Source organism: Staurois parvus, unplaced genomic scaffold (assembly GCF_062004578.1).
Source record: "Staurois parvus isolate SC_StPar_1 unplaced genomic scaffold, SC_StPar_1.0 ptg000011l, whole genome shotgun sequence".
Taxonomy (NCBI): Eukaryota; Metazoa; Chordata; class Amphibia; order Anura; family Ranidae; genus Staurois; species Staurois parvus.
This window is the reverse complement of record NW_028317807.1, coordinates 24,585,773-24,600,585: the sequence shown is the minus strand read 5'-3', so window position 1 is coordinate 24,600,585 and position 14,813 is coordinate 24,585,773. Positions and strand designations below refer to the sequence as shown.

Here is a 14,813-nt window from a genome sequence, read left to right as displayed (position 1 = left end):
CAGTGACCATTTTAAAAACATATTTTTTAGTGAAAGGGCTTATTAGCGGATTGAGGTCCTCCGCAGATCTTAGGAATGATTCTCTATGTCACAGAGTTTGTATCAGTACTCGGCATTACATAAAAGTTGTGGTTTTTCTGGGTGGGGGGGGGAGATGTGTCAGGTCACCACTGGTCACTTGTATAAGAGTGGAGATTGCTTTATGACTGTGCTCTGTTAAAACTACCAGCGTGGCAGTATATGCAGCAGGCCAGCTACTGCTGTGCCCAAGCCACTAGCTCTCCTAATGACAGGACTGGGGGGAGTCCTTACGTACCAGTCAGGCTACATCTGTGTTTAAGTGCGGGCAGTGAGAGCAAAGCTTTATAATCAAAGGCTGCACTTAACTGGCAATGACTTCCACTGCGCAAATGACAGGGCTGTTATATTGGTGATACTCCATTGTAATCTTCATCCTCAAGTATGCTGTTGACAGCTAAAAGGCAGCAGTTTGGCACCTCTAAAGATACATACTTTGTGTATCTTTAAACTTCTAAACTAATGTTTCTAAACTAAGAAAGACTTGTGGCAACAACTTTCAGTAGGAATATATATGTTGAAAGAAATAAAGTACATGTGTTATGCTTTCAGGTTTTAGTAAAAGATTGATAATCAGAAAATTAATAATATTATTATTTTGCCAGAGTGTCAGACATTTTAAGCATATCCAAATGTCTCATTTATTTTATATATATATAGAATTTGTTTATAGTTTTGGTATATTATTTATTATAGCTTACCATGGGAGGTAGTGGCTGCTTTTATATCCTTTTTTTTCAGGCTTTTGACCTTCGTTTATACATTGGGATCCACTAGTAACACACTTATTATCCTGGGGTGACAACACTTGTTCACTTTATCTATAGAAGAGCAGAATTGGCACCCTACTACAGGATAATGGAATAGCCCCTCCTTCTTCTCCATAACTTGAGGGGGTGGTATGTACCACATAGCTGGATGCCATATTAGTTGATAGGAGCAGCATAATGCAGCAGAGGCAGAGTGCATAGAACATTATCTGGTGTACAGGTGAAACTCGAAAAATTTGAATATCGTGCGAAAGTTCATTTATTTCAGTAATGCAACTTAAAAGGTGAAACTAATATATGAGAGAGACTCATTACATGCAAAGCAAGATAGTTAAAGCCGTGATTTCTCATAATTGTGATGATTATGGCTTACAGCTCATGAAAACCCCAAATCCACAATCTCAAAAAATTAGAATATTGTGAAAAGGTGCAATATTCTAGGCTCAAAGTGTCCCACTCTAATCAGCTAATTAAGCCATAACACCTGCAAAGGGTTCCTGAGCCTACTGAACCAGACTGAGAGACCATTTAAAGGTTCAGGAACCCTTTGCAGGTGTTCTGGCTTAATTAGCTGATTAGAGTGGGACACTTTGAGCCTAGAATATTGCACCTTTTCACAATATTCTAATTTTCTGAGATTGTGGATTTGGGGTTTTTATGAGCTGTAAGCCATAATCATCACAATTATGACAAATCACGACTTGAACTATCTTGCTTTGCATGTAATGAGTATATCTCATATATTAGTTTCACCTTTTAAGTTGCATTACTGAAATAAATGAACTTTTGCACGATATTGTAATTTTTCAAGTTTCACCTGTATTTACCAGACAAACAGAAGCACATACGTTTTTTGTTAGTGTTTGCATTTATTATCTTTTAGTGTTTGTCAGGTAGTAAATATTCAACAAGTTGAAAATTAATGGCCATTAAAGCAGAAGAGGCCAAACTCTGAAGTTGTCTTACTTATAAAACTACGCTGCTCAAAAAAATTAAAGGAACACTTTTAAACAGAGTATAGCATCAAGTCAATTAAACTCCTGGGATATTGCTCTGGTCAGTTAAGTAGAAGAGGGGGTTGTTAATCAGTTTCAGCTGCTTTGGTCTTAACTAAATTAACAACAGGTGCACTAGATGGAAAACAATGAGACAACTCCCAAAACAGGAATGGTTTTACAGGTGGAAGTTTTCCTTACTCCTGTTTTCTGACTGTTTTTCACTAGTTTTGCATTTGGCTAGGGTCAGTGTCACTACTGGTAGCATGAGGCGACACCTGGACCCTACAGAGGTTACACAGGCAGTCCAACTACTCTAGGATGGCACATTAATACGTATCATTGCCAGAAGGTTTGCTGTGCCTCCCAGCACAGTCTCAAGAGCATGGAGGAAATTCCAGGAGACAGGCAGTTACTCTAGGTGGGCTGGACAGGGCTGTGGAAGGTCCTTAACCCATCAGCAGAAACAGGATGAATACTGCTACAGCCTACAAAATGACCTCCAGCAGGCCACTGGTTTGAATGTCTCTGACCAAACAATCAGAAACAGACTTCACGAGGGTGGACTGAGGACCCGACATCCTCTAGTGGGCCCTGTGCTCACTGCCCGGCACCATAGAGCTTGATTGGCATTTGCCATTTAAACCAGAATTGGCAGGCCCACCACTGGCGCCCTGTGCTTTTCACAGATGAGAGTAGGTTCACCCTGAGCACATGTGGCAGACATGAAAGGGTCTGATGAAGCCATGGAGAACGTTATGCTGCCTGTAACATCGTTCAGCATGACCATTTTGGTGGTGTTTCAGTGATGGTCTGGGGATGCATATCCATGGAGGGACACACAGACCTCTACAGGCAAGACAATGGCACCCTGACTGCCATTAGGTATCAGGATGAAATCTTTGGACCCATTGCCAGACCCTACATTGGTGCAGTGGGTCCTGGGTTCCGCCTGGCGCAAGACAATTCCCGGCCTCATGTGGCGAGAGTATACAGGTAGTTCCTGAAGGATGAAGGAGCTGATACCATTGAATGGCCCCCATGCTCACTTGACCTAAATGCAATAGAACACATCTGGGATATCATGTTTTGGTCCATCCGACGTTGCCAGGTTGCACCTCAGACTGTCCAGGAGCTCAGTGATGCCCTGGTCAGGATCTGGGAGGAAATACCCCAGGACACATCCATCGTCTCATTCGGAGCATGCTCCGACGTTCTCAGGCATGCATACAAGCGCGTGGTGGCCATACAAAATACTGAGTACCATTCTGAGTTACTGCAAAGAATTTTCAGTAAAATGGACTAGCCTGCTGCATAAATTTTTCACTTTGATTTTTGGGGTGTCTTTGAATTCAGTAATCTGTAGGTTGATAATTTTCATTTCCATCAAATGATGGGGCATCCTTACATTCCTAACACATTACCCAGTCCATATCAGTATAGATATCCAGCATGATATTTTTCCTCATTGAGATCTGATGTGTTTTCAAAGTGTTCCTTTAATATTTTTTTAGCAGTATATACAGTATTCATACAATCTTATAGAATTGTTGCAAGAATGTGGGGTATTTCATATTGTTGAAGTATTTTGCTGGGAAATAAACATCCGACTGATTTATTTTAATGGCCATTTCAGGCTGCTGAAAGCTAAAAGAAACTACTGGACAGGACGTTATTAGTTTATGGGAATAATTGCTAATATTCTGTGCATTAATATTCTGATTATTGACTCATAATTGGAGTGTAAAAAAGTCCCCATTTGAAGTCTTTAATTTTTCTTTTTATATATAAATTTAAAAAAATGTCTGTTGTCATTTACATAATGTAAACATTTGACTTAGGCACTGAACAGTAGAGTGAATGTTCACTTTGTTTATCAAATAAGATAAAACTGCATTAACTATACTCATCTGGTCATGTGCAAGCAGAAATCCTATTTTTTTTATTTTTTATTCATGTGCCATGATTAACTTATTGGACATGACTTTACCCTATTCACTATACTAAATGTACATTTGCATTGCTGCATTCAAATTTACTATGCACTTAAATTATCCCTATATATTTGGCCCATATATACTGTGTGTATGGCAACATCTATACCAGATCATTGTGGTTTGAAAGACTCAGTGGGAAAATCTGCTTAGTTGCTGTAGGGCAACACAGACCTTCAAAGCACTTTAATATATTAGATCAACATCTATCTGATAAGTTGTCGATTACAAAATGGCTGCCCCTTAGAGCACATTTCTAGTTGTTGTCGAATATTGGAGGTCAGTCTTGTTTGTAAGAATCAAAATCCAGAGTAAGGATTTATACCATTCTATCCCAACATCATCTCCATTTCATAAAATCTTGTTGCAAGACAGTTATTAAGCTGTGTTGTATTATAATAATATACCAAATCTGCCATGAGCAACATATACAATATTAAAGGAAAAGTGGACCGCGGGCTGACTGAAATTGAACACATATTTCCGTGTCTGACTTCCTACCATTTTGCACGCTTCTATTGATTTTTCCTGACACGCTCTTTTTATATTGAAGAACGTGCTTTTATTTTCTTATTTCTACTAGAACCCGCAAGGAGAAGCAGTAACAAAAAAAAGAAAGCCAAAGTAATAATAAACCTGCCCGAAGTAAAAATGTAATGTAACACCTGTACTCAACAATTTCTCGTTGTAAATATATATATATACTTCTATTTAATAATACACAGACTCTCATGGGTGTTTGAGCTCTGTAGTTTCAGAAAGATAGTGATTAACTTGTCTCTTACATGGATTTTTCTGCGTTCTGTATTACAAAGCAGTTAAAACAAAGTTTAATGCTGTTATCAACATTCCAAAGCCAGTGTTTTAATTATAAAGTAATCTTCTCAAGTTAGGTGTTGGATTCAATGCTATCAGTTATATATATACAGCATAATGAACAAATATCAGCTAGATTGGCATGTGCAAGGGGTGAAGCTCTCTTACATCAAATCAATATTCAACCAGAATAGAAAAGCTAGATGATGGCCATATTTTGCAATAATATTATGATCCCAAAGCAGCCCTGAAGTTTAAAACTTGCAGGTTTGATCGCCTGCATGTATAGTCAAGTATGAGAAAGTTTGAACAGATTCATCTCTTCCTTAACAGGCTTGTAAAATTAAAATTTGGTAGCCAATATGATCTTGGGGAAAAAAAGCAATAGGAACTAAGATTCTCTGTATTCTCTGCACATTGTATGGCAAACAGTTAAGGTACCTGCATTGCTTTTTTCCTATTCACTTTATACAAATGGGTCATGTTAATAGAAATCTTTCACTTAAAATCTACAGCATCTTGATATAAAATTAGGAATTTTTAAGATGTTCAAAACAAAGGATATAGCTGTTTCCTTGTAGCAGCCAATCAGTTGTTTTCATATATTTTCTAACTAATATAATAACAATAACAGAATTTATTTGGTTGCTACATTAGGTGATTTTTGTCTAATATTTGAAGGATAACTTAGGACACTTAGGATGGGGCCACCATCGTCATGAGAGACCATTAGCCAAGGCTGAGAGGCTGTTTTTTATACTGAGATAAGTACTGAGGATATTTGTTGATCATATAAACTCCTATGATTCCAGCGTGCTATCTTCTAACTGGCATCTCATGGTTGCAACTAATTTAATGCCATTTTTTTTCCTTGTTTTCCAGTTTCATTAAATTTCTGGCAATGTTATACACAAAGGATTCCTTCTGATTAAATATTAGTCAAAACAAGAGCAAAATAATATTGTGGCTTTAGCCCCATTATCTAGTAAATAACAATATTTTCTGGTTCCTATTCTTATTGAGGGTGGCATGTTTTACCAGACGACCACCATGACGTGTGTCACGGCAGACAAAGTCTGTGGGGGGAATAACCATATATGATTGATGTCTGGCCAAAACCGAGTACAATTTAGGACTCACAAAACTAAAAGCTTTGCAGACATTGGTTTTGCTGGACACGCACATTCCTGGTCACCTGAACAGCACACATTTCTTCATCCGTCTGAAACAATAAGAAAATTTTTCAGAAGGCTTGTGTCGGTAACCCCTTCAAGCTTCCTATTAATTCCTTGTCTGATAGAAAAATACCACTAAACTAGTGCTTATTATATGTAATCCAGATCACTGGCATAATGATACAGTACATTATATACTTTCCTAAACTCGTTCATTCAATATCTCACTTCCTTCCCTCCAGGCAGTGACTATTATATTTTACACATGGGTCCCAGCTGCTTTCCATTCTCCCCTTCAAAACATATTTAAGCACACAGAGATTGAAGGCGAGACGCTTTATCTAATGTAGTCAACTTTTAGCAAACAAGCCGATACTCTTTCCTACTCACATGTTTTATTAATAGTGGTTGATTATATCAGGGAATGAGTACAAGACTTCACTGGCAAGTAGGTTTTCATGCGCTGTGCTCCTCAGGAATGCCTTCGTGCTAGACTCCTAAAGAAACAGTAGTTAAGGAACTAAGCAATTAGACTGCATGAGGTGTTTCTATGAAGGGTACTCTTGTGTGCTGTAAGGTGAATGTATATCCCTTTCTATTTACAAAGAAAAAGAAAGGTTAGATCAATTGGGTAAATAAGTACCACATATAATATGTACCTTAATGGGAGCATACCATGGCATGGATAGGAAGTCCAGGTACTCAGTAGTCCTGGTATAGGCTGGATGCATTATAATGTATTCTGACAGCAGTACCATATAGGTAGCAAACTTAGATGAAAAATATACACACAGGAACTTCCATGCTATGAAAGCTATTTGTATGCTGTATTATTGATTGGGGTATTAGAATTGTATTAAAATTATGTAAAGATGCTTTTAAAAAGGAATTGAATAGTTTTTACTTATCAGTTGACAACCTACAAAGTGCATAAACCAAAAAAAACACTAAATTAAATCATTATTTGGTGAGTCTGCCATTTAGAACAGCATCAATTCTCCCAGGTGTACTTGCACACAGTTAAGGATTTTGCAGACATATGGTCCAAAACATGTGCTATTGATTAAAAGGATAACATTTAGGTTAAAATACAATAATTAAATTAAACAGAGTCAGTTGTGTGGGAAGAATGAAACAACTAACAAGATGAAGACAGTTCAGTGTAAAAAGTGTTACACAATGGCAAAACTGAGCACAGCAACAAGACACAGGGTGGTCTTACTGCATCAACAAGCCCCTTGTTACAGGCAAACATTTCAAGGAAGATAGGTGTTTCTTGATGTGCTGTCCAAGTTATTCTGCAGAAGGTATGTTGAGTGTCAAAATGCAATGGTCAGCCAAGATGAAAGACACATCATACTAACTTCCCTTCACAATCAAAAGATGTCCAGTCAGGTACCATCAGCTTAGGCCTGGCAGTAACCAGTAAGACCCCTCTATGAACAGGAGAAATCTGGTCAGAAGTAGTCTTTATGGAACACCTGTGGCTAAAAATCCCTACTACTGACATGGAAACAAGGCAAAGTGATACACTTATGCATGAAAACTGAAGACATGATGTGCAGAAAAATGGCAACATGTGCTCTGGGAGGATGAGTCCAAATGTGATCTATCTGGCTGTAACAAGAAACAGGTTTTTTTTGGCAAAAAGTTGGAGAGCAGCATGCTAAAGGGTCCTTGCAGGTATGGAGCTGAACTTCTACACATGGTGTTGGGGATTTGGATAACATTAATTGCCTCATCAATGCTGAAAAATATAGGCAGCTACTTATCCATCATGCAGTGCCATGTGGCAGGCATCTGATCGATCCCAGATTCATTCTGCAGCAGGATACTGACCCCAAATATACAGCCAAAGTCATAAACTTTCTTAAGCAAAAAGTGAAACTTGGAGTCCTGGAAGAGATCCTGATGTCAGAGTCACTGTGTTTCACTGGGAATACAGAAAGCAACTGTGCCTAAATTCACAGAAGAATCTACTAGATGTTTGGAACAACCTACCTGCCAAGTGCGTTAAAAAACTGTGTGCAAATGTACCTAAGGGAACTGATGCTGATTTAAAGGCAAAGGGTCAACATGTAAAATAAACAAATAAAAAATGTATATGAGAGCTGTTTTACCTGCCAAAGGATTTGTATTTCTGTACACCCAGTCCTTAGAGATTTACTCAGCTCTTCCACATAGCATATCAGTGTCTAGCACAGGAGGGGACCTGTTTTTTCTCTGCTGCAGTTCACTTTTACTTACAACTATTCCCACCCCACCCTTTAAATGGACATTGTAAGGTGAAGACGTACACTGATGAGGTCTTCTTTTTGTCACTGATTCTTCCTATCTGCATGCTCCTTGCATTGTATTGCATCTGACTGGTTCTTTGTGCTGCTTCTCCCTTTCCCTGTCTGAGCATTTCTGTAGAAACTGTACAGTAGACTAAAAGAGGCTACCTGGTCATATTAGGCTTTTACACTGCTTGCATCTGAAAAATTATAGCCACTTTATCGTCCATTAAGAAACACAGGGATATAGAAAATCATAGCCATGGGTTACATGCAGCTGCTTTACACTGGTAAACAGAAACAATGTTGAAGGCCAGTCGTCTATACCCCACCCCTAATCATCATGTCTCAATATTTTACTAGTGTCCTAAGAGGCTGGACACTTTATCCTCAGCTCTGCTGAGAAAAACCCTTTATATTAGCTGGTCTTTACACAGTAGATATCAGGATCAGGTCATCTAATCCATGACACTGCCATGGAGGCTGTACCTGTACCCCACTGGGCTAATGATTGCGGGGCCTACCTGTACTGTGGCCCTTGGGCACTAAGCTCTGCTTTTGGCTCTCCCCAGTTGCATAGTGCTGCCTAAGCTTTAGAGCATTAGTGAAAACTTCACTGTATCCCAGTTACTAATATTTTTCTATAAAAATGTACCTCAGGAAATAATAATGGCATCCTAGTATGTTACTTTTAGATTTGAGTCCAATAGCCAAAAGAGCACTCTCATTAGTTGGAGCAGAGGTACTACTTCCAGTATACCCAGTCTTACTGCTGCTAAGACGTACCCTGTATCTTTCTTTCTGAGAGCTTCCTGTGTAAAGACTGGAAGCTCTCTATTTTATCACAGCTTACTCATGATCTTAGGAGGCAGTATTTTCTCCTTCATAGGCAATTCCATTACAATTAGTCCCATTTTTGGACACTCCAATGCTCTACCCTAATGGACATCTATTAACATTAGTGGATAATATCTATGCATGTAAGGACTTCACTGATGTTCAGCTAGAGTCCTTGTTTAAGTTTCAGTTTGAGCAGGTGAAACAACTCTTACCCTGTTCTGGAGGAAACTTTAATTTGTGAAACCATGTCTGAATGGATCACACTTTTCAGCTCACTTCATGATCCACAAGTTTTATACCTTCTTACACATATGCATTAGCCCCGTGGAAGTTAATGGTATGGCAACTATGTACATCTGCACAGGGCACTGTGGCTAGATCCTTGAGGCATAGATGATCATGATACTTTAAAACAACATCTAATTGACTTGCCTTTTTGGGAAAGGCATCGCTTTGGTGTTACTCTTAACAGTGGCCAAACTACCTGATTCTCATTCTGGGTGCCTGCTTCAACGTAGAAGGTGTTTTACTGACATAGAAGAATCTTAGCCTACAGCTGATACAGATATACTATCTCATATATGATGAAAACCTTTCTCCCATGTGGTCTGCAGATTTTGCAGCAGTAATCCTCTACCCCTTCTTACTAGTGGGCTGTTTGTATTTTTCCCTAAAATCTTTTGCAAACTACATTTCAGTTTGATTGCTCATGTTTACCTGCAGCCTTTAGTTTGATCTTTGGATTTTTCTTTAGTTTCTGTATTTCTACACCCCACTGTGCATAATCCTGAATTATGTAGGCTGTTCTTACCTGGGAACTTCATCCTCCTATACTACCTGGAGCCTGGTTTGGGGTGTACTCATCCTTTTTTTACTACAGAGTCCATAAGATCTTAGGCTCACTGCACTCTAATGATGCCTATATCTCGTAAGACCTGCCTCTCTTAAGAGTAATTTTTCAACTTGGTCAATAGATATCGCCTGATTTGGGCTTCCAGAATAACAGGACTGACTATAGATGGGCTCCTAGCATCCACATAATGAAATACTAAGATGTTTCAGTCCACTAGTTTATGGACGTTGTAAGTAAATGGGGAGTGATTAAACAAATATCAATATAGACATTAATAAATAATATCAATATTCTAAATCCACTCCCACATCTCACCCTGTGTTAGGGATATCAGCAATGAAATTCACATTACAAAACGTAGGTGAAAACGATTATATTGTATGAAGAATTAATGTGAACAGCCTAACTACCAATAAGGAAATTTTACATGTAACAGAATTACAGGCAAAGATTAACAGCAGTATCAAGAAAACATTCCACCAATATTACATAAGCAGTATTAAGTGGTATACTGTATAACTCACAGGCACATATTCACAGCAAGACTACCCAATCAACCATCCAAACTGAGTATATTAACAAGCCACAATCAGGCCTCCCCTTTCAAGGTCTCCACCCAAGTGTACCCTCTCTGGCAAAATATACTAGTTCCTTCCATTCGCTATCATTGAGGAATCTTTAATTGGTCCAAATGGCACAATGATATCTTTCTCATGAAAGCAATTGGAGGGAACCTCTGCTGTTTGGTGACTTGATGTCTAGAACATGTATTGACGACTTCCAAGTTTGTTAAGCTTATCACATGACATAAAGGGGAAGATTTACTAAAACTGGAGTGTTCGAAAGTGACACATGAAGTTAAAAGCTGGTTGGCTACCAGGCACGGCTGCACCAGATTCTGAGTGCGGGATTATATTGGGCTGGCCTTCAACAGTTTTTATGTTTACAATTGTTCACCTCCTAAAGACAGCTTCATATAAACCACATTTCATGTGTTATTGTTTATCCCTATGTCCCTTGATGGACTGCAAGAAAAAGATTTTACAGCAAGCACAAGAATTTTATTTTAATGATGCCATATTGATTATCATTAGTTGTCACCTGTTATATCTGCCTGCATTTCAGTTCTAATGCTAAAATCCACCTATATACTAACCTTCGATACCCCAGCTTCTTACTTATCCCTGTAACACAGCAGCTAGGTCACCTCCCTGCCTTCAGCCTGTGATAATACTGTAAAGGAGCGGCAACAAAATGATTAGTCATATCTCTGCTCTCTTCTCCTTTCCTATTCACACCTTTGATCTTTTATGCTTTTCTATTGCTTACAATGAAAAAACACATCAGGCAAGAATAGAAATCCCACTTTAAGATATTGTTTTTAATTATTTGGTATTGTTTTATACCTCTTTGGAGTTGTGCTTTAACACTTTATTCATCTAATAATGGCAATAATTTCATTATATATAAAGTCATCTTTGATCATGGGAAGGTAATGTATCAAGTATTTGCTTCTGTATATATTTTAATGGTAATAAAGACAGACAGTAAAAGAGATCCTGACTTAATTGTATTTCAAATTATTTCAGGTTTCTTTTACCAAAATGTAATAATAATTGCTGCAAGCATCAAACATATTCTCAGGTTTATGCACTGAACACACCACACCAAGATTCACACAAAAACAATGCAGACAGTTTTCTTTCAGTATTTTCACACACGTCTTATTGTTTCTATAACATTTTTCCTTACTTATTGATACATTCAGTACATTAAATGTATTTCTTTCATCAGGTACTTTTAGGACAACAAGCCCAACCAGCCAAAGAGACCTCCCCTCCACGAGAAGAGGCACCACCTGTCCCACCATCATCAGAAGACAGCTGCACCAAAAAGCCAAGATCTCGTACCAAAATTTCACTTGAAGCTCTGGGAATCTTACAGAGTTTCATCCATGATGTGGGTCTATACCCAGACCAAGAGGCCATCCACACTTTATCTGCTCAGCTGGATCTCCCTAAACACACCATCATTAAGTTTTTTCAGAACCAGCGTTACCATGTCAAACACCATGGCATCCTGAAAGAGCACCTGGGTATAGCAGTAGATGTGGCAGAGTACAAAGATGAGGAGCTCTTGACAGAATCTGAGGAGAATGACAGCGAAGAAAGCATGGAAGAGATGTATAATGTAGAACATAGTGCAGAAAACAGTGGAAACACTAAGCCTTCTCTGTCTGAGGTGGATCAGAGATAATAAAACATACTATCTCACATAAAAAACATGTCAGCAATACATATGTGCAAGAAAAAAATGACTTTTATTACTTGTAATGTCCTATCTCTGCAGAGCGTAGAGTGAATGGAACAATTAGATTTTTGTATTGCTATCTTGGAAACTTGCCTTGACACTTGAGTGTATAAATGACATCTGACTGGAAGAAACTAGTTAAAACTATATCTTCAATCATCTTGCACTTACAGTGGTGATTCAAGCAAATTACGGGACCTCAAGATTGATGAAATCAATGAAGGAGAAGTATTTATATACCTAAGTACACATACACACATATATATGCATTGATATATATGTGTATATGTGTGTGTGTGGGTATATATATATATATATATATATATATATATATATATATATATATATACACACACCAATATCGCATGGGAAGCAAACATTTCATTCTCAACATATAGACTGTGAAATGAGTTCCATACAGAAAAAGACTGGGCTTCATATTAAAACCACTCTCAAATGAGATGCGTTTGATTTTCTTCTAGACAGACTGCCTGCTCTCATAGAGTGGTTAAAGGATTTTTTCATGTTCTCATTATTTTTGTGTTTATTCTTGATTTATGTTTTTTTTCTTAGTCTCTGCTTTTGTTCAGGCCGCATGGTGGATAACTTTTATTTAAAGATATGTGTTTTCAGAGTAAAATACAAAAAAATGCAATAAAAATATATAATATAGATGCATCAAAAGGTCATTTAATGTTTAAGGACAAGTGTTTTAATCTGTAAGCAACAAGGTGGGAATTTATTGTTATTTTGTTCATGATGTGATGAAGTACATAGTAAAATGTTGCTATATTTTATCTGTATATTTATCCTTTATTTTCACATATAATGTCAAATCCTGCCTAAGACTTGAGTATTTGTCTGGTTGTAAATTGAAAGCTATGTACATACTTTGCATGAGCACAATGGGGATTGGCAATGCCCAAAAGTTAATGCTGACGTATACATTTTGAAGACAACCTCTAATGCCCATCCCACACTAGCAATCCTGTCATTGCCGGTGATAGCTTTGCTAAAATGTTCAGGGAAAACACTTGATGAGCAAGATGTTGCTCCCTTGCTGACGCAAGTCTTTCAGAACATAGGGCTTCACCAATATAGTGACACTTCTTTCATTCATCTGGTGAGGAAGCAACACATAATAGCTGGTATGTGTTTCACTGCCCTGCTGTGTCCTGCATAGCAGTTCCACCACTGATTGTTTTCACCAGCAACAGGATCTCTAAGGCAAGAAGACATTAAGTCTTTTTGTCCAAATGATCCCCACAGTGGGTATATCTTTAGAGTAATACTCATATACTATACAGAGTACTTGGAAATGAAGTGCATGAACATTTTGGTAAATGGCAAATGTGAAAAACTTATTTTCTAAAATTGTATGCTTGCCCCTGGTTGCTTTTTGAAAAACATAAGAGTTACAGATCCTTCGGAGTCACACTAAATGTTATTTACTTATTTTCATTAATCCAGAGCCAAAAAACTTTGTGGTGGCTTTCAGAGTACATAGAACCATTCACAGTATTCACAGTCTATGAAGAAGCTCACAGTTTAATGTTCTAACCATAAAGGCACACACACAAGGTTCAGTTTTAAAAGAAACATATGCAGAGAGAAATATGGAGGCTATCCTCCTTCTGAAATTGGTAATCAGAGGGCTGTTGCCTAATGGCCTCAGTACTTCTGAATCACTGACACGAATGTACCTTAGGAATTCTAATTTCCCTTGCTGCAATCTTGTTCCAGGTCAGTCAAATTTTTAGGAGGCAAGCAATGACAGCCCACATATTTTCCCAGTATAGGCTTTTTATAGTGTTTTTGAATTGGAGGGAAATAACGCCACCTCCCAGAAGAAGATGATAGCCAAGCCATGTGGTTTAAGGCCCTGATGAACCCATGTCCCAAACTGAATCCATAAATTCTATGCTGCAAGGCCACATTCCCAACCATTACAATTTGAGCACAGCTTTGATTTTAAAGTTTATTTAAAATTCATGAATTAAAATGTAAAATGTTGCAACTTGTTAAGCTTTAGATGTGTTGACAGCAATAGTTTTTTTGCAGGCTATTTTTACTTTATCTTTAATTGGTGGTCATGCCAGTATCACATTTCTGTCCTGGAGTGACAACACCAGTGTATATATTGAAGAGCAGCTTTGTCACTCTAGGATAGCATGTGTGTTAAGACTACAGAATAGCTTCCCCTAATCTAATGTCAGTACTATGGGGGAGGCATTCTGTAGTTCACAGAGAAAACAGGGAACAATGCTTACTGATAACAGTGCAGCAGAGGCAGAAAGCACAGGAAATTATCATCTCAATAGATTTCTGACAAGATGAAAATATGTATTTTTACATTCATAAAACATATAACAAAACACTTTAAATGGTATATCTAACAAACCAAAAGTGAACAAATAAGATAATTTTATTGTTAGGGTTTACATACACTGAAATTCAGCAGAAATATGTGATGTCGGCAACTAAGATCTTTCTAAGCTTTTCATGTATGCTACGATTAAGGCAAACAAATTTAAAAGTGCGTTCGGCTTTGTTACAGATAAAGTTTTACTTTTTTGCTGCTATATTTAGCTACACTAGTCTGATTGATCAATATATTTGTCTCAAAAAGCCAATATGGTCAAGGTGAGGCAGCTCTATATATAATGAAGCCATTCTGTCTGCTATCCTAGGTCTAGTGCAATATGA

At 37.8% G+C, this 14,813-nt stretch overlaps 1 protein-coding gene across 2 annotated transcripts in view; it reads left to right on the top strand.

Annotated features, from left to right (window-relative positions):
• The window catches only part of SATB2 (SATB homeobox 2), a 273,671-nt gene extending 260,761 nt beyond the window's left edge, over nt 1–12,910 (top strand). For both annotated transcript variants that reach the window (XM_089671725.1, XM_089671714.1), the window contains one exon: nt 11,592–12,910. In XM_089671725.1, coding sequence (XP_089527851.1) covers nt 11,592–12,053 — 462 coding nt within the window. In that variant the 3' untranslated portion in view covers nt 12,054–12,910. The remainder of the gene's footprint in view (nt 1–11,591) is intronic.
• Nucleotides 12,911–14,813: the final 1,903 nt, after the last annotated feature.